The sequence below is a fragment of the Neoarius graeffei genome, chromosome 16 (genome assembly GCF_027579695.1).
Source record: "Neoarius graeffei isolate fNeoGra1 chromosome 16, fNeoGra1.pri, whole genome shotgun sequence".
NCBI lineage: Eukaryota > Metazoa > Chordata > Actinopteri > Siluriformes > Ariidae > Neoarius > Neoarius graeffei.
This window is the reverse complement of record NC_083584.1, coordinates 38654704-38674842: the sequence shown is the minus strand read 5'-3', so window position 1 is coordinate 38674842 and position 20139 is coordinate 38654704. Positions and strand designations below refer to the sequence as shown.

The 20139-nt window shown below is 42.2% G+C and overlaps 1 protein-coding gene across 5 annotated transcripts in view; it reads right to left on the bottom strand.

Annotated features, from left to right (window-relative positions):
* Positions 1-20139, bottom strand: part of si:ch211-199g17.2 (uncharacterized) — a 184122-nt gene that overhangs the window by 73485 nt on the left and 90498 nt on the right. For all 5 annotated transcript variants that reach the window (XM_060942929.1, XM_060942931.1, XM_060942933.1 and 2 more), the window contains 3 exons: positions 19779-19859; positions 18960-19472; positions 18463-18537 (listed from right to left, as the gene is read on the bottom strand). In XM_060942929.1, the coding sequence (XP_060798912.1) occupies positions 18463-18537; positions 18960-19472; positions 19779-19859 (669 nt within the window). The remainder of the gene's footprint in view (positions 1-18462; positions 18538-18959; positions 19473-19778; positions 19860-20139) is intronic.

Below are 20139 nucleotides of genomic sequence, written 5' to 3'. Positions count from 1 at the left end.
AGCTGCTGTCGCAGAGCCGTCTACATCATCTCCGCGACAGAGTGAGGAGCCACCGGCTCCTCCTCTTTCTGTTGGGGAATCCCTCGCGGATTTCCCCATTAGAACAATCGCGAGACGAGACTCTGCGACATGCGTTTGACCAAGTGAGAGTAATCGATGGTCAAACGCTCCAGCCGAACGCCACCCCGTCCTTCCCCTATTTTTCTATTATGAAGGATAGATTATACCGAGTGACGCAGGACACTCAGACGAAAGAGCGCGTCACACAGCTGTTAATTCCAAAGAGCCGCCGGGAATTGGTATTTCAGGCGGCTCACTTTAATCCCATGGCTGGACACCTAGGGCAGGATAAGACACTAGCCTGGATAATGGCCCGATTCTATTGGCCGGGGATTCACGGTGATGTCCGTAAGTGGTGTACGGCGTGCCGCGAATGCCAGTTAGTAAATCCAGCGGCCATTCCAAAAGCGCCTTTGCGCCCCCTACCATTAATCGAGACCCCGTTCGAAAGAATTGGGATGGATCTCGTCGGGCCATTAGATCGGTCAACATGAGGGTACCGCTTTATATTGGTTCTGGTGGACTATGCAACGCGATACCCGGAAGTGGTGCCTCTTCGCAATATCTCAGCACGCAGTATTGCAGAGGCCCTCTTCCACGTCATCTCCCGGGTTGAAATCCCGAAAGAGATTCTGACTGACCAAGGCACCTCGTTTATGTCACGAACACTGAGCGAACTGTATGGGCTATTAGGTATTAAGCCGATCCGCACCAGCGTTTATCACCCACAAACGGACGGTTTAGTCGAATGGTTCAATCACACCCTCAAGAATATAATTAAAAAATTCGTAAGTGAGGACGCATGTAACTGGGATAAATGGCTCAAACCCTTGTTATTTGCAGTGCGAGAGGTCCCCCAAGCCTCCACGGGGTTCTCCCCGTTTGAATTGTTATACGGGCGTAAGCCGCGCGGCATTTTAGATGTGCTGCATGAAAATTGGGAGGAGGGACCTTCACAAAGTAAAAACGAAATTCAGTACGTTATGGACCTGCGCGCAAAACTCCACATGCTCACACACCTAACTCAGGAGAATTTGCGGCAGGCCCAGGAACGGCAAGCCCGCCTGTACAACAAGGGCACGCGCCTTAGAGAGTTCACTCCGGGAGAGAAGGTACTCGTACTGTTGCCCACGTCGAGCTCCAAATTAATCGCCAAGTGGCAAGGACCCTTTGAGGTCACATGGCGAGTCGGGGACATCGACTATGAGGTAAGGCAAACGGACAGGGAGGGGGCGCTACAGATCTACCACCTCAATCTGCTTAAACTCTGGAACGAGGAGGTCCCCGTGGCGTTGGTGTCGGTAGTTCCAGAGAAGGCGGAGCTGGGGCCGGAGGTTCAAAAAGGAACATTGGCATCACGTACCTCTCCAGTCCCCTGTGGAGACCACCTCTCCCCGACCCAACTCACGGAGGTCGCCCAGTTGCAGGCCGAGTTTTCGGATGTGTTCTCGCCCCTGCCCGGTCGCACTAACCTCACAGAACACCACATAGAGACGCCCCCGGGGGTGGTAGTGCGTAGCCACCCTTACAGGCTACCCGAACACAAAAAAAAAGGTGGTTCGGGAAGAACTTCAGGCCATGCTTGAAATGGGCATCGTCGAGGAGTCCCACAGTGACTGGAGCAGCCCGGTGGTCTTGGTACCCAAGGCCGACGGGTCGGTCCGGTTCTGTGTGGACTATAGAAAAGTCAACGCGATGTCTAAATTCGACGCGTACCCAATGCCTCGTATTGACGAGCTGCTCGATCGACTAGGCATGGCTCGCTTTTACTCGACATTGGATTTGACGAAGGGATATTGGCAGATCCCCTTGACTCCATTATCCCAGGAAAAAACGGCCTTTTCCACACCGTTCAGCTTACACCAATTTGTCACACTTCCTTTTGGATTGTTTGGGGTGCCCGCTACGTTTCAGCGGCTGATGGACAGGGTCCTCCGGCCCCACGCCACCTATGCGGCCACATATCTCGATGACATTATTATTTATAGTAACGACTGGCAGCGGCACCTGCAACACCTGAGGGCCATCCTTAGGTCGCTGAGGCGGGCAGGTCTCACTGCCAACCCGAAGAAGTGTGCGATTGGGCGGGTGGAAGTACGGTATCTGGGCTTCCACTTGGGCAACGGGCAGGTGCGTCCCCAAATTAATAAGACAGCAGCAATTGCGGCCTGCCCGAGGCCCAAGACCAAAAAGGGGGTGAGACAGTTCCTGGGGCTGGCTGGCTACTATCGTAGGTTTATACCTAATTATTCGGACGTCACCAGCCCGCTGACTGACCTCACTAAAAAGGGGGCGCCAGATCCGGTCCAGTGGACGGAGCAGTGCCAGCGGGCTTTCTCGGAGGTAAAGGCTGCACTGTGTGGGGGGCCACTATTACACTCCCCTGACTTCTCTCTCCCTTTTGTGTTGCAGACCGACGCGTCGGACAGAGGGCTGGGGGCGGTGTTGTCCCAGGAGGTGGAGGACCGCCCCATCCTCTACATTAGTAGGAAGCTGTCGGTGCGTGAGGGGCGCTACAGCACTATTGAGAAGGAATGCCTGGCGATCAAGTGGGCGGTCCTCGCCCTCCGTTACTACCTGCTGGGGCGCCCTTTCACCCTCTGTTCGGACCACGCGCCCCTCCAGTGGCTCCACCGCATGAAAGATGCCAACGCACGGATCACCCGTTGGTATCTGGCACTCCAACCCTTCAATTTCAAGGTGGTCCACAGGCCGGGGGCGCAGATGGTCGTGGCGGACTTCCTCTCCTGTCAAGGGGGGGGGGGGGAGTCGGCTGCGGGCCGGACAGGCGCCCGGCCTGAGTCGGGCAGTGAGGGTATGTGGCAGCGGGGGCGTGGTCAAGCGCCGGTCTGTGCCAGGAGGGCGGAGCCAGGGAAGGTGAGTGGCAGAATCACTACACCTGACGGTAATTAACCTGTGTTTGTGTGTCTTCCCAGTAACCGCACCCTATTTAAGGAGGCAGAGGGAGAGCAGAGGGGAGAGCTCATCCCGGGACTAGAACACAGCGTGTGTGTTTTTCTTTAAAGCATAAAAGTAGGCTGTTACTCTGAAAAGTCTGACAATAAAAAGCCTATTAGTACCAGAAGCTTTGTCCTGCCGTCCTCTGTGCTCCACCCACACTTCAGAGAGTTCTACAGACTGGTACTGCAGATATCAGGAAATGAAAGCTGAACTCCTGACCTATTGTCTCATTCATCATCTACTATCAAATCCAAATGTCTTTAGTGTGTAGCAATAAATAAATAGACATAAATAAATAGGCCTTGCCAATTTATAACCGATGCTTAGCAGGTTTTCTACCAATGAAAATTATCGAATTCAAAAGCAAAATAAGGTAGCAATGCTTGTCTAATTTGTTATTGATATTACAGTGGCAGTCAGATGTTTACACACACACACGCGCGCATATACAGCGCCCTCCACAATTATTGGCACCCCTCGTTAAGATATCTTCTTAGGCTTCTAATACATTCATTTTTTTTAAATAATATAGGACAACAATGCAAAAAAAAAAAAGAAAAATCCAACTTTTAATTCAAGTGCATTTATTCAGTGGGGGAAAAAAAAAATCCCACATTAAGAAATAATTCTTTTACATGAAATCATGTGTGCCACAATTATTGACACCCCTGATCTTAAAGTGCATATCACGGGTAAATTCAGGAGCAAGATCAATGTAATTCTCCTATTTTATATTAAACTTTGGTCAAATATCGGTCACATTTTGCATTTTGTGCAATTTTTTTACCTTGCGCAATACCAGAAAAATTCAGTTGAAATCAAGCCATTTGAGGCGAATTGGTCCACCTCTGAAAAAAACTTGGCATTTGGATTTCCCGGGAAACATTGATTTTCGTGACATCGCATGCGGGACACCTCCTTCTGAATCCCACGCCAGCGCTGGTTTGTTTATGAGAAAACGACCTGGTGATTTTTTGCAGATTTCTTCAACGTTATCACATAATTATTAAAATGGTTAACAGATGTATCATAGGAGGGTGTAGCAACACCAATCTTGATGGGATTAGTACTCATCGTTTCCCAAAAGACTGGACAATGAGAGAGAAATGGGAGCGCTTGGTCTACACAGGCTGTGCACTGAAACTGTGCAAGCTCACGCAGGCTGCTGGCGCTTCCGCAGGTAACGTCACGAATCTGGCTCCAGACTCCCTTGGGATTTTTCCAGACGCGTTTTTTTTTTTTCTGCTGTAGACAGATGGCCTTGTGCAAAATTACCCTTCTGGATGAGTGTGGAAAGGGACATGCTTTCATATTTAAGAAAAAACAAACAAACAAAAAAAAAAACTACATTGGTCCAGAATATGCATTTTAATACTTTGTACAACCCCCTTTTGCCAACAAGACAGCACTTAATCTTCTCCTATAACATTTCACAAGATGGGAGAATACAGAGAGAGGGATCTTCGACCATTCTTCTTTGCACAATCTCTCTAAATCATCCAGAGTCCTCTCCTATGCACTCTCCTCTTCAGCTCACCCCACATGTTTTCAATTGGGTTGAGGTCTGGGGACTGAGATGGCCATGGGAGGAGCTTGATTTTGTGTCTGGTGAACCATGTTTGTGTAGATTTGGCCACATGTTTAGGGTCATTATCTTGCTGAAAGACCCAGTGACAACCCATCTTCAGCTTTCGGGCAGAGGCCACCAGATTTTGATTTAAAACATCCTGGTATTTCAAAGAGTTCATGCCATGCACCCTAACAAGGTTCCCAGGGCCTTTGGAAGAGAAACAGGCCCACAGCATCACCGATCCTCCCCCATACTTCACAGTGGGCATGAGGTGCTTTTCCGCATACTCATCTTTTGTGTTATGCCAGACCCACTTAGAGTGTTTGTTACCAAAAAGCTCCATCTTGGTCTCATCTGACCAAAGCACATGGTCCCAGTACCGCTTAGTGAACTCCAGATGTTTACCTTTATGCTTGTAAGTGAGAAAAGGCTTTTTCCATGTATGCCTCCCAAACAGCTTGTTGGCATGTAGATAGCGCCTGATGGTTGTTATGGAGACTTTGTGACCCCAAGATGCTACTCTTTGATGCAATTCTCTAACAGTGAGCTTTGGAGAACTTTTTACTTCTCTTACCATCCTCCTCACTGTGCGTGGTGGCAAGATAAACTTGCATCCTCATCCAGGTTTGTTTGCCACTGTTCCAGTTGTTTTAAACTTCTTGATGATTCCTCTGACTGTAGATATAGGCAGGTGTAGGTGAGGGGCTATTTGCTTGTAGCCATTGCCTAACTTATGAAGGTCGACACACATCTGCCTTACTTGAATGGTGTGTTCTCTTGTCTTTCCCATGTTGAAGAGTGGATAAGAGAAATAGGCCTCTGTGTCACATCATATTTATACCCCAGGGAAACAGGATATGCTGAATTACTAACTAAAGGTTCCTAGATACTCTGATCAACTTTATAAACTACAGTAGAAATGACAGAAATGCTTCAATTACATTTATTTTCTAGGAATTGTTATGGATGCCAATAATTGTGGAACAGGTGATTTTATGAAAAATAATTATTTCTTAGTCAGAGATTTTTTTTTAATTCACTTGAGTTAAAAGTTACATTTTTCTACAATTTTCAGAGAGAGATTATGCTTCTGCAATAAAAATTGAATTTATTTTAAGGCTTTTAACACATCTTACTGAGGGGTGCCAATAATTGTGGCGGGCGCTATATATATATGCGGGCGCTATATATATATATATATATATATATATATATATATATATATATATATACACATACACACACACACACGTTAAGTTAGTTACTTACTCATGTAGGCACTAACACTAAACACTTTAGTCAGAGGTTACTCAATGTAACTTTATTGAGGTGTTCAGATTAGTGAAGGCAAATGTCCAATGCTGTAATCTGCTCTGGCTGTATCCCAACATAGCCCAGCGATGTAGCTTACAATAGGTTACAGTCACTGAACTGCTGGATGTCCAGGTGGTGCTCAAAAAACAAAATGTTGGCTTTAGAGACAAGAAGACAGTCATCTATATCCCCTGCCCTCTATACCAAGTTTGAAGATATTATTTGTCACATTTTTCAAGTTCTGCTGCAGGAAACCAACCCTACCTCTTTACACTGACCTCAGCAGCCCATGGTATAAGCCCTACATCACCTTTTTAACACGTATACCAAGTTTTCAAATCCGTATCATGAATAGTGTTGGATATATGCTCCAGAAACAAGCATTGCTCTTCGAAACTAAGTCAAAATCTATTTATGTACAAATTTGAAAAAATACTTTTTTTTTCTTCAAAAATCCAAAATAGCAAAAGGCACCAGTTCACATGTTGCTTGATATGTATATAAAGTTTCATGAAGATATCTTCAGTAGTTTTAAGATATGGCCCGGAAACGAAAACGTGACCGGACAGACAGCTGGACGGAACCAGTTTCTATGTATATCCCCTGCCAAACTTCATTTGGGCAGGGGATAATAAATGGAGTGGTGGAGATCTCTTACATCTAAAGTGCTAATTATTAATGAAATTATTACAGAACAGAAATTTAATTATACTGTGTTTCACAGAAACATGATTAAACCAAATAAGTATGTAGCATTAAATTAAGCTAGTCCTCCTGTTGACAGTTATATACACACCAGCCTAGTCTGACAGAGGAGGCATTGCAGTTATTTATAATGAAAATCTAGGCATCACACAAAAACCTGGACATAAATTCAATGCGTTTTAATTTCGTTACACTAAAATAACATATGTAACCACAAAAAATAAATCTATCCAGTCAATTATTGTTTACAGACTCCCAGGGACATATTCTCAATTTCTTTCTGAATTTCTTTCAGGCTCAAACCCAGAACCTTCTTGCTGTGAGGCGACAGTGCTAACCACTATACCATCATGTCCATCCAAAGTGTGACTTACAAACAGGATTTAATGGCAATAAATTTCCCCACTATTAGGTAAAATTTATGAACCTCATCAGATGGGTGGAACATGTGGTCAGTGAACATAAAGAATTCAACCAAAATTTCTTTCAGCTAGTGCTGGACATTTCATGGTCATCTTGTGAAAGATTTTAAGATAAAATTAATGTATGAGTAAATTCCACAGTGGTTGGTAGCTTTGTCAGATAGAACTATGTAACATCAAGAAACACTGACAGAAATCAATCTTAGTACGTTAACATCAACTACACTGAGACAATAATAAAAAAGGGAAGGAAATCTTAATACAAAAAGTATTGTGATGGTAAAACACCCCTTAAAAAAACATTCCACTATATCCATAATTTAGCATTTCTTCCAATGTGACCTTTGAGAACTTATAGAGCTCATATTTGTTATCGCTTTCCCCACATCTCAGAAAATTACTTGAAGGCAGTACTTTCATTCTGAAATTTCAGCTAATTTTTAGAAATATTCACTCAGTTATTCTGTACAGTTATCTTATGGTAGCGGCAACAGAGAGCCTTAGGGGTTAGGTATACTTCCATGGACACAGACGTATGCATGTGTCTCCATGTCTCTTCTGCTGTTGCGGCTACATCTCAGCAAACAAGCTAAAACACACACGCACTACCACGACTGGACCTGCATATTACTGCCTGCTCAGTTTCGCATATGTGCAGTCAACGTCCACATGTCTGCATGGACACAAAATTTGGTGCTACTAGTCCATACGGACTGTGCACATGAAAAAAAAAAATTTGCATAATGCACACCTATGCATCCACTGCATCCACAGAAAGACCTAAGTATACTTTTGTGGACACATGCATGGGTGTCTTGAAGGTATGCTCGATTTTGTGAAGGTGTCAGTGCACAAGCTAAACGCACGCGCACTACAACTACCTTAAAGTGGACACCAAAAAAAAAAGGGGGGGGGGGGGCGGCTAGGTTCTGCGCAGGCTGTCCATGTGGACCGTGTGCATGATGCACAGTACACGGGACTCACAGTACGCAGACCATGTCCACTGAAGTATACCTGGAATGTAAACTAAAGAACATCTTTCAAGGCATCAGATTAAATGAAGGATTGTGTGGAATGTTCCTTTTGGTTGGTATATGAAACAGAATTAAAACAGTCATATACTTGATTCCAATTCAGAAGAAGCTTGCACAATTACATAACACTTGGTGTTCTCACCAACTATAGAAAACACCAAGCATAAGCACAATTACAACAAACAATAAATAAACAATAAGAAAATGAGTGCATTTCCATGAGTGAAGTTACATCTATTTGTCAAAATGTAATAACGGAAGGTCTATTTTTTGAGGATCATCATTGTACGAGTGCATCTCAAACAAATCTATTTATTTATTTATTTAGTAATATAATTCCAAAAGGTAAACTTTCATATATTCTATATTCATTACATGTAAAGTGAAATATTTCAAGCCTTTTTTTAAATTTATTTTGATTATGACTTATTGCTCATGAAAATAAAAAATCCAGTATCTCAAAATAGAATATTTCCAAAGATCAATCAAAAAAGGATTTATAATACAGAAGATGTCCAACTTCTGAAAAGCATGTTAATTTGTATGCTCAATACACAGTTGGGGCTCCTTTACCACAAATTACTGCATCACTGCAGTGTGGCATACTGGCAATCAGCCTGTGGCACTGCTGAGGTGTTACTGAAGCCCAGGTTGCTTTGATGGCCACCTTCAGCTCATCTGTATTTTTGGGTCGGGTGTTTCATCTTCCTCTTGACAATACCCCATAGTCTCTCTGTGGGGTTCAGATCAGGTGAGTTGGCTGGCCAATCAACCAGAGTAATATGGTCAGCAAACCATTTGGTAGTAGTTTTGGCACTGTGGGCAGGTGCCAAGTCCTGCTGGAAAAGGAAATCAGCATCTCCATAAAGCTTGTCAGCAGATGAAAGCACGAAGTGCTCCAAAATCTCCTGGTAGAGGGCTGTGTTGACTTTGGACTTGATAAAACACAGTGGACCAACACCAGCAGATGACCTGGCACCCCAAATAATGAGACTGTGGAAACTGCACACAGGACTTCAAACGCCTTGGATTCTGTGCCTCTCCACTCTTCATCCAGACTCTAGGATCTTGATTTCCAGATGAAATACGAAATTTACTTTCATCTGAAAAGAGGACTTTGGGCCACTGAGCAACAGTCCAGTTCTTTCTCTCCTCTGCCCAGGTAAGATGCTTCTGATGTTGTCTCTGGTTCAGGAGTGCCTTGATATTAGGAATGTGACAGTTGTAGCCCCTTTACTGAAGGCATCTGTGTAGTGGCTCTTGATGCACGGACACCAACCTCAGTTCACTTTGTGAAGCTCTCCCAAGTTCTTCAATTGACTTTTCTTGACAATCCTCTCAAGGCTGCAGACATCACTGTTGCTTATGCACCTTTTCCAGCCAGCCTTTCCAGCAATGACCACCTGTCGCTTACCCTCCTTGTGAAGGGTGTCAATGATCATCTTCCGGACAACTGTCAAGTCAGCAGTCTTCCCTAGGATTGTGGTTGCGTGTACTGAACTAGACTGAGAGATAGATGGTATTTATAGTGTTTTACTCAAACTCGAAATGAAATATTCTAATATTTTTTATAATGTTTTTTAAACTCTTGCACTGTAGGCCATATTTATCAAAATTAAAATAGAAAAATGCTTGACACATTTTAGTTTATGGGTAATGAGTCTAGAATATATTAAATTTTTCACTTTCTTAAATAACTGATGGAAAAAATTAACTTTCATGATATTCTAATTGTTTGAGATGCACTAGTATACACAAAATTGGAGAACATGTTATCACAGTTGGTCACAGAATTTAGTCAAGATTTTAAGATAGTCTCTTACAGTGCGACAAGTAATATCTTAAAAGACTGATGCAACTGCACAGACTAAAACCGGCTTTACTGTAAAATATACAGTGGTGTTTGAAAGTTTGTGAACCCTTTAGAATTTTCTATATTTCTGCATAAATATGACCTAAAACTTCATCAGATTTTCACACAAGTCCTAAAAGTAGACAAAGAGAATCCAGTTAAACAAATGAGACAAAAATATTATACTTGGTCATTTATTTATTGAGGAAAATGATCCAATATTAGATATCTGTGAGTGGCAAAAGTATGTGAACCTTTGCTTTCAGTATCTGGTGTGACCCCCTTGTGCAGCAATAACTGCAACTAAACGTTTCCGGTAAGTGTTGATCAGTCCTGCACACCGGCTTGGAGGAATTTTAGCCCGTTCCTCCATACAGAACAGCTTCAACTCTGGGATGTTGGTGGGTTTCCTCACATGAACTGCTCACTTCAGGTCCTTCCACAATATTTCGATTGGATTAAGGTCAGGACTTTGATTTGGGCATTCCAAAACATTAACCATTCTTTGGTAGAACGACTTGCGTGCTTAGGGTCATTGTCTTGCTGCATGACCCACCTTCTCGAGATTCAGTTCATGGACAGATGTCCTGACATTTTCCTTTAGAATTCGCTGGTATAATTCAGAATTCATTGTTCCATCAATGACAGCAAGCTGTCCTGGCCCAGATGCAGCAAAACAGGCCCAAACCATGATACTACCACCACCATGTTTCACAGATGGGATAACGTTCTTATGCTGGAATGCAGTGTTTTCCTTTCTCCAAACATAACACTTCTCATTTAAACCAAAAAGTTATATTTTGGTCTCATCCGTCCACAAAACATTTTTCCAATAGCCTTCTGGCTTGTCCACGTGATCTTTAGCAAACTGCAGACGAGCAGCAATGTTCTTTTTGGAGAGCAGTGGCTTTCTCCTTGCAACCCTGCCATGCACACCATTGTTGTTCAGTGTTCTCTTGATGGTGGACTCATGAACATTAGCCAATGTGAGAGAGGCCTTCAGTTGCTTAGAAGTTACCCTGGGGTCCTTTGTGACCTCGCCGACTATTACACGCCTTGCTCTTGGAGTGATCTTTGTTGGTCGACCACTCCTGGGGAGGGTAACAATGGTCTTGAATTTCCTCCATTTGTACACAATCTGTCTGACTGTAGACTGGTGGAGTCCAAACCCTTTAGAGATGGTTTTGTAACCTTTTCCAGCCTGATGAGCATCAACAACGCTTTTTCTGAGGTCCTCAGAAATTTCCTTTGTTCATGCCATGATACACTTCCACAAATGTGTTGTGAAGATCAGACTTTGATAGATCCCTGTTCTTTAAATAAAACGCGGTGCCCACTCACACCTGATTGTCATCCCATTGACTGAAAACACCTGACTCTAAAGGGGTGTTCACACGGCAACTTTTACTCCGGTGTAGCACCAGGGCTGCCCCGGTAGAACGTTCACACGGTACAAAGTTATACCGGTGTAGCCCCTGAAAGCTACTTAAACCAATGCAAATCTAACCCTGCTCGGGAGGTGGTTTAAGAAATTTACTCCGGAGTAAATGCTAGTTTGCGGGGCAGCACCGATATAAAATGGGACATCTGAATGCTACAGGGGTAGACTCGCAACGCGTGAAGAGAGTTGATTACATACGGGCATTGCATAATTTGCATCCTGGTATTTTGTGCTTCCAAAATGGCGAATATCAACAACAGAACTGCGTGTCTTCCAGTGTTGCCAGATTGGGCGGTTTTAAGTGCATTTTGGCAGATTTGAACATATTTTGGGCTGGAAAACGTCAGCAGTATCTGGCAACACTGGTGTCTTCATCCACGTTGTTTTCCTGGCGCTTGGTGATGCCATGACAACCAGGAAAAGGAAGTACATTTTCACGCATGCACATATTTCATTTCCGCATTACTATCGTATAGCACGGTCGCAAAAACTGCCGTGTGAACGCAAGTGGGGCTGCACCGGTGCTAACACGCTTCTCTCTAGTAAGCAGGTTTGTGACGTGTGAACGCTCCACAAAATTTACACCGGTGTAAGATATATCGCAACAAAATACATCGGTGCAGCGTCGATGCAAATATGTGCCATGTGAACACCCCTTAATTTCACCTTCAAATTAACTTCTAATCCTAGAGGTTCACATACTTTTGCCACTCACAGATATGTAATATTGCATCATTTTCCTCAATAAATAAAATGATTAAGTATAATATTTTTGTCTCATTTGTTTAACTGGGTTCTCTTTATCTACTTTTAGGACTTGTGTGAAAATCTGATGATGTTTTAGGTCATATTTATGCAGAAATATAGAAAATTCTAAAGGGTTCACAAACTTTCAAGCACCACTGTCGTCAAGTTATTTTTTCCCCTCATTAATCTGCAAACATATTCTACAATGAAAAATTATTTTACAAATGATTTGTGTATTATTTACTAATATATAAACATAACACACTCACTGTCCACTATTTGGAACACCTTTACACCTGTTCATTTACGCAGTCATCCAAAATCAAATTCTGTGGCTGCAGCACAATACATAAAATCATGAAGATACAGTGCAAGAGCTTCTAGTTAATCTTCATATTAAACATCAGAATGGATTTTTAAAAAGTCATCTCTGTGACTTTGATGGTGGCATGGTTGTTGGGCTGATTTAAATATTTGAGAAACTGTTGATCTAAGATTTTCACAGAAACAGTCTTTAGAGTTTAGACAGAATGGTGAAAAAAAACCCCACCAAAAAACCCACCAGCCTGTGTGCCAAGGGTCAGCAGGCTGAATCACCTTGTTGAGAGATTGGAGGAGAATGACCTGCATTCGGACTGCAATCCCTTTTATGATGGGAAGATTGCAAAGATCTGCCAGACCTTCACTCTTACACTACATAGTCAGAATTTCTCTTCTCTTTCACTGGCACATTTTCCAACTCTAGCAAGAGAAGAGAGCCTGCAAGTCATCTTGTCCTGCAATCCTACCACCTGTTCATTGGATCCAATCCCTTCTACAATGCTCCAGACCATTTCACAAGAACTCCTCCCCTTCATCACTACCATCATCAAATGGCTCAATAACATCTGTCATGTACCAACTGCATTCAAGAGAGGACGTTTTTTTTCCTTTAAATTTATTTATTTATTAATTATTAAATCCCTGAAGAAACCCTTTTTGGATCCTTCCGATATAGCAACTCCCAACCAGTATCAGTTCTCTCTTATCTTTCTAAAATACTTGAATGCACAGTCTACAATCAACGGTCTCTTTACCTGACACAGAACAATCTCCAAGATCCTAACCAGTCTGGATTCAAAGCAGCACATTCCATAGAGACAGCCCTTTTGGCCATCACTGAAAAGCTACATGCTGCTAGATCAGCCAAAATGTCATCAGCTGTCATCCTCCTCAACCTTTCAGCAGCATCCAACACAGTCCACCCACCACAAGACTCTTGTCTATCCTCATGAGTCTCGGAATTCATGGCACAGCATGGCAGTGGTTTGCTTCCTACCTGGAAGGTCAGTCATATAAAGGTGATGTGAAGGGGATCCACATATGCTCCATGCAGATTCTCCATTGGTGTCCCACAAGGCTCAATACTCAGTCCTCTTCTGTTCTCCCTCTATACTCAATCTCTTGAGGTCCCATCTTCACATAGGTTCTCACACATATGCAGATGACACTCAACTCATCCTCTCCTTCCCTCCCTCAGACACTCATGTTTCTGCTGTCATCTCAGCATGTCTGGCAGACATCACATCATGGATGGCAGTTCTTCAGCTGAAATTTAATCCCAGCAAAACTGAACTGCTGCTCATCCCAGGTGATTCATCCCCATGTCAGGGTCATATGATCTCCCTGGACAACTATGATCTCACCTTCGGTCACCACATGCAACCTTGGGGTAATTATGGCCAAATCAGCTGTCTTTTTCCTCTCGTGTTGCTAATGTGTCATGCTCATGTCGAGTTCTCCTTTACAACATCAGAAGAATTCATTTCAAAATGTTTTGAGACTGGACTACTGCAACTCACTCCTGACAGGTCTGCCCCTGAACACCATTCAACTTTTGCAACTTATCCAGAATGCAGCTGCATGACTCCTTTTCAATCTTCCTAGGTTCTCCTGGACCTCCCCATTGCTACACTTCCTTCACTGACTTCCCAATGCTGCCTACATTAGATTTAAAACATTGATGCTTACCTACAAAGCCAAAAATGGGCCAGCATTCGCCTACCTCAACGCACTTTATTACACCCCGCATGGCACCATGCTCCCTATTAGGGCTGAACAATTTTAAGAAAAAATTGAATTGCGATTTTTCTGGCAGATATTGCGATTTCAACCACGATTTTTTTTCTTTAAATCAAGTTTCAGTGCAAATTAATTAATACAATGAATTCCATAAAGCTAATGCAAGAATGAAAACTGAGGTCAACAGATTTCAAATGTAGGCCTGTTTATTAACATTGAGTGCCTGAGGAACAAGTTATAATAACTTTAATAAAAAGAGAGCCATCTTTAAGTAAACTTTTGCTTCTTTTACTTTTCCCATCTACAACATATCAGACATAAAAAAAGGTTGATCAATGGCTCAGCAGCATCAAAATATTGCACTTTTGTAAAAGAATGTACATAAGCATTATAAATTATAACTAGAGCCAACAATTCCCCTGTGGGAAATAAGAGTGATGCAGTGGCTGTAGCAGTCACTATTGCAGGGCCCCTCCCTCCTGTGTGTGTGAGAGTGAGCGAGCAGCCCCTCACCCACCCGCGCGCTCAGACACAGAGAAAGCGCAGTTTCTCCTCACAGTGCTCCCTCCAAACAACGGGGATTTACACGAAAACGGAAGGAGATATTCACAAAATTCTTTCACACTGAGTGCCACAAGGCTTTCCTGAACGTAATTTTTTTGTCTGTAGTGTAAAAAATGATGACAATTTATTGACGAAACAAAACATGGGTCAGTTTAGGAGCACTGAGAAAAACCGTGGCTTTGACGATCCCAAAATCGTGTTGTCTGAGATCGCGATTTTCGGTCGAAAACGATAGATCGTTCAGCCCTACTCCCTATGATCCTCTAGCACTGCTCGACTGGTCCCACGATCTCTCAAGGTACAAGAAAGGCATTCATTAAGACTCTTCTCTGTTCTGGCACCTAGGTGGTGGAATGAACTTCCCTTAGATGTCTGAACAGCTGTATCAGTGGCTGTCTTCAAATGACGTCTAAAGACCTACCTCTTCCTGAAATACTTAAATTAGCACTTTCATTAAAAATAAACAAACAAACAAATAAATAAAATGATCTTGTGTTGTCTTTGTGCTTTTTCTTGCTACATTACATCCCCAGTAGAGTTTATAGACTGATGGTATTCTTAGTCCATGACCTAGTGAACCGATATCAGGATGTATTTATCGATGGAGACTTCAAAGTCACTCTAGATAAGGGCATCTGTCAAATGTCATAAATGTAAAATGAGCAGACAGGAAATCTAATGTCATGGAGATTATCATCTCAGATAAATGCAAAGACAGATTAGTGAATTGCTTAAATCAAAAGTTTCTTTATTTCCCTGTTGATGTGCAATCACAAGCAAACCTCCAAGTATACCTCCAGAAGCTATAGGGATTGGTTTGATTCCATAGGTTTTCATAGAAATAAAAAAGATAAATCATTGGTTATTTCAAGAAAGGCATCTGTACTATCATTGGTTACATTCTAAGCAGGATTCATCATATATAAGCTTCTGGTATTATGATTGACTATGGTCTTAATTTTCATTCAGCATTTATTTAGACATTAACATAGGCAATGTTCTTATGTAATGAGGTGCAGTTCTTTGTTTCTATTCCTTATCAGGCCCATGCAGACAACTGCCAAACTTCAGTATGAGCATATATACTAGGCTAAAGGAAAGAAAGTCTACAGCACAAATACAATCACTAGCATAAGCATAAAGGTCTCCATCTCCACACTATAGTAACAACACACATCAAACCTTGAGGTTTATGGGCTACAACAGCAGAAGACGACACTGGGTTCCATTCCTGTCAGCCAAGAACCTGAGGCTATCATAGGCACAGGCTCACCCAAACTGGACTGGACTTGCTACATCTTTCCTGGCAGCTTGAACTAATCTGGTCATTTTCCTCTGAAATCTTGAACAAGGTGTTTCAGCCTGCAGACCCTCCACACACAGGATGTTTATTTTCTGCAGCATTCTATAAACTCTAGAGGCTGTTTTGTGTGAAAATCCTACCTGTAGTTGATCAGCAGTTTCTGAAATACTCAAACCAGCCCTTCTGGCACAAACAACCATGCCATGGTTAGTCACAGAAATCACATTTTCTCCCATTCCATATTTGATGTGAAAATTAACAGAAGCTCTTGACCTGTATCTTCCTGATTTTATGTACCGGTACTGTGCTGCTGCCACATGATTAGCTAGAGAACTGCATAAATGAGCAGGTGTACAGGTATTCTTTTAAAGTGGACAGTAATTATATATTAACAATTGCTCAGTTGACAGGGATTACCAGGTTTAAGTCTTCTTGGCTTTGATGTGAAGCTTGCATTTGGAGATGATCATCTACTCTTCTCAGCAGAACACCTCAAGTGCAGTCAGGTTAGATGGGGAGTGTTGCTGCACCATCTCCAAAGACTTTAACTGGGTTCAAGTTTGATCTTGTGCATTTCTGGTATTTGTAGTATTGCTTCACCCAAAATCCAAGGTCCCGATTGCTCTTAAGCAGGTTTTCCTTCAAGGAGGTCACTAGACTGATTCATTTCTCTCTTTGTTCAGGTTAACACTTGGCCTTCAAACCAAAGACTGATATTTTTAACCAGAGCACAGAATCTTGTTTCACATGGCCTCAGAGTCTTTTCAAATATCTTGGGCCTATTACTGAGAAGTGGTTTCTGGTCAAGTTCTCCAATCTCCACCCAGGGATACTGGAGTTCTGTCAGAGGTAACTTCAGGTTTTTGGTTGCATCCCCAACTAAAGCCAAACTAAAGCACTGATCTAATTTATTTCACGTTGCAGTCATGTGCCAAATAACTTGTTGGGATGCCCAATGCAAGTGGAGAAGGGAGAGCTACCTAACAAACCAGCAACTCTATTTTTGCTCATGTGATGAGGTACTAGTCGTTATTCATACAATGTTTGCTGTGGTTGTCAACAACCAACTAAATCAGTGTAATTTTATACATGAGCTGAGGCATGCAACTCATTTTTGTTCAGGACTTTTCATTCTGTTTCCTCATAACATAACCACCACTGTGGACATGTACACAAATGCAAATCCAAATAGTCTGTGGCAATCATACCTCACCAAAATATTTGTGCCTACTGGGTAATAATTATTCTCAGGCCTTAGCTACAGGCAACCCTCTGATGACTCAGAATACAGGCACGAGCAACTGTCTGCGCCAGCTGCCCAATTGCCTTCAGAGTGTACACAGTCGTATATGTCTCCTTTTTAATTTTTCAAATCCAGAAGGAAAAGCTGCTTCCACTGTTCTTGTACTTTTGTAAAGTCAATTGGCACTTAGTTTTACAGTTCCTGAAGTTCTAACTAAGTTTAGATTTTTTTTTTCCTCAAAGGCTAGACATCAGTATTTGCCCATAACAGTGCATGTGTGCACAGGCTGAGGAAAATCAATATTTAGCAGTCCTAGTGCCTGGTTTCTTTTTTTGGAGACATGCTCACAGACAAGACATGTACCTCTAATACAAGGGTTGTCCTGGTTTAACCGTGGCCCTATTTACACTGCATTTTAAAATGAGTCTTGGCTGATCGTCACTTACGCCTGTGCCCATCATGCGTCTCCAAGGTGTCCGGCTGACCACTTGTGTTCAGATTTCGTTACTGCCCATGTCACTTCCAGTAGAAGTGAAAACAACCCCACACAGTTATAAATGTTAAACCTACAATATGCCTTCATTATTTTCTTGCACTCTGACCATGTACATCAGTGCTCCTCTCCAGTTTTTCTATTTTTTTTTTTTTAAGCATTGGTGCATGGTCACCAAAACAACCACCATGTCCTGCACTGATGAATTTCTTTTACATCCTTGTCAGGGATGCATCCTGGTGGTCATTTACACTTGCATTTAGCACGGTCCACTTGTGAGTCGATTGCCCAAGATGCATTTTAAAACCATGTGTAAAGAAGGTCCATCGGAACGGTCATCAAGGAAGCGCAATAACAATCCTTGAGATTTTCTCCTTTAAACTGGTGCCTGGACTCAAAGTACCTCAGTGCACAATAGTTTTACTTTGGTGATTTCAGCATGATTGCTTTTTTGATTGTTCGTATTTTTAAGCAAAACTCTGAGTGCAGGATTTGTCTCAAAGGAACGTTTAAGCATACATCCTTTAATTCCACATATTCCACCCACTTACTATTGTTTTAAAAACAAAAAAACCCTGCTAACCTAACTGGACCATTTCCTCATTCTTCTACCAATTGTTGAGCTTTCATTTTAAAATCATCTCTTCAGCTTATTCAGCACCTGTTGACAAAGTTTTCTTTGCAGTACTAACCTATTACAGGTTGTCTGTTGGGCATCTTCAGGTAGCACCCGAGTTCAGTACATGTAGACAAGTGGGTCTGAGGAACTGTGGCAGATACAAGAGATATTAATTCTAAGAGGAATTGAGAAGAATAAACACTTAAGACAAAATGGATAGGTGCAACAAATAGGTACATACCATTAATCTAGGATTTTGTTACCTTAAGCCAGACAACTAGCTTAACAACTGCACCACTAACGCCATCCAAGAGTGTGGCACTGTACTACTCTTCATTGCATAATTTCATTATATGCTAGTTTTCAACTTTCAGCAATGGATTTAATTGCCCATTTTGAGTCATTCTAAAGAATTTTTACCCAAATTTTCTTATCGAAGACTCATTTCTTTGAATAGTCACCGAGGAATACTCACTGCAGAGTTATTACATCGACCATCATTATCAGTATTTAATAAAAGAATACAAAATGTTGATCATTTAAAAGTAATACAAATTAAATTCTACAGACCTGCTGGGGTCCCTGCCTTCAAGCAAGCTGGAGACTGTGCTGGCATCTGCAGAGCCTCCACCTGCACAACAGGTTTTTGTGCGAGTTCTCCACTCTGCTGCTGAGGTACATTTGAGTCTTGAGTTTGAGGCTGTTTTACAGTTTGAACATGCTCCTTGGAGTTGTGGTCAGGAAGGCCTTCTTGAGTCAGAGACTTCTGGTCCAATTTCAGGGTCTCAGATTGCTCTTTGTGTAATGAAGAAATAGAAGGCTGTGAAGATGTCGAGCCAGAATGTGCTGTGGCTAATGATGGTTCAGCAGGCTGTATGTGTGTTGAGGTTATACATGGGGTTTTCAGAAGCTCTTTGTGTTCTGTATGCAAGAGATCAGAATATTTTGATTTCAATTTCTCTTCTGTTTTGGGCATGGTAGTGTGCGTTCCATCAACATTCAGCTTCTCTGTGTCCGATGATGTATGCCCTTGTTTTTCACACTTTGAAGAATTATTCTCCTTGTGTGTCTCAAAACTGGAGACTGGTTAAAAATAAAACAAATTAAAAATAAAACAAAAATTATAAAAAGTACACTATTCATTTACTTTTAAAAGCCCACGGAGTAACTACAGATTAGTAATAACTGGAGATTCAGTGGCCACTTTATTTGGTATCATGTAGCTGCAGTCACAGGCCACTGTATAAGATACCCACAATATGGTTGCATTTTGTAGTGCACCACAACAACTAACACAGTGATTTGATGCTATGCACATTTTTCAGCCCACCTCTACCCCATCCATTAGCAAAGGAAACAAACAAAAAATGAGTCAATGGCTCCACTCACCCAATCTTGCTCCAGGAACAACAGAAAGTTTGAGTTCTCCCAGTCCTTTATCTCTAAAAATCACTTGCAGCACATTCACAGCTATAAAATAAAGAAAAAAAAAGTTCATTGCTTAGGTCATGGAAATTATCTTCTAAGCTTCTAGTAACATGATTGGCTATTGTCCCAATCTTCACTCAGTATATTCGTTTAGATGTTACACAAGAACATTGCCTCTCTTTATGAGATTGGTTTCCTCATTTCTGTTCTTTATCAGGCCCATATAGACAACTGCCAGAACTTTAGTACTATAAGCAAAATCAACATAGTCACAGTTGTCTCACTTCTTGTCCCTATCGAATCTTAGTAAAGGCTTCAAGGA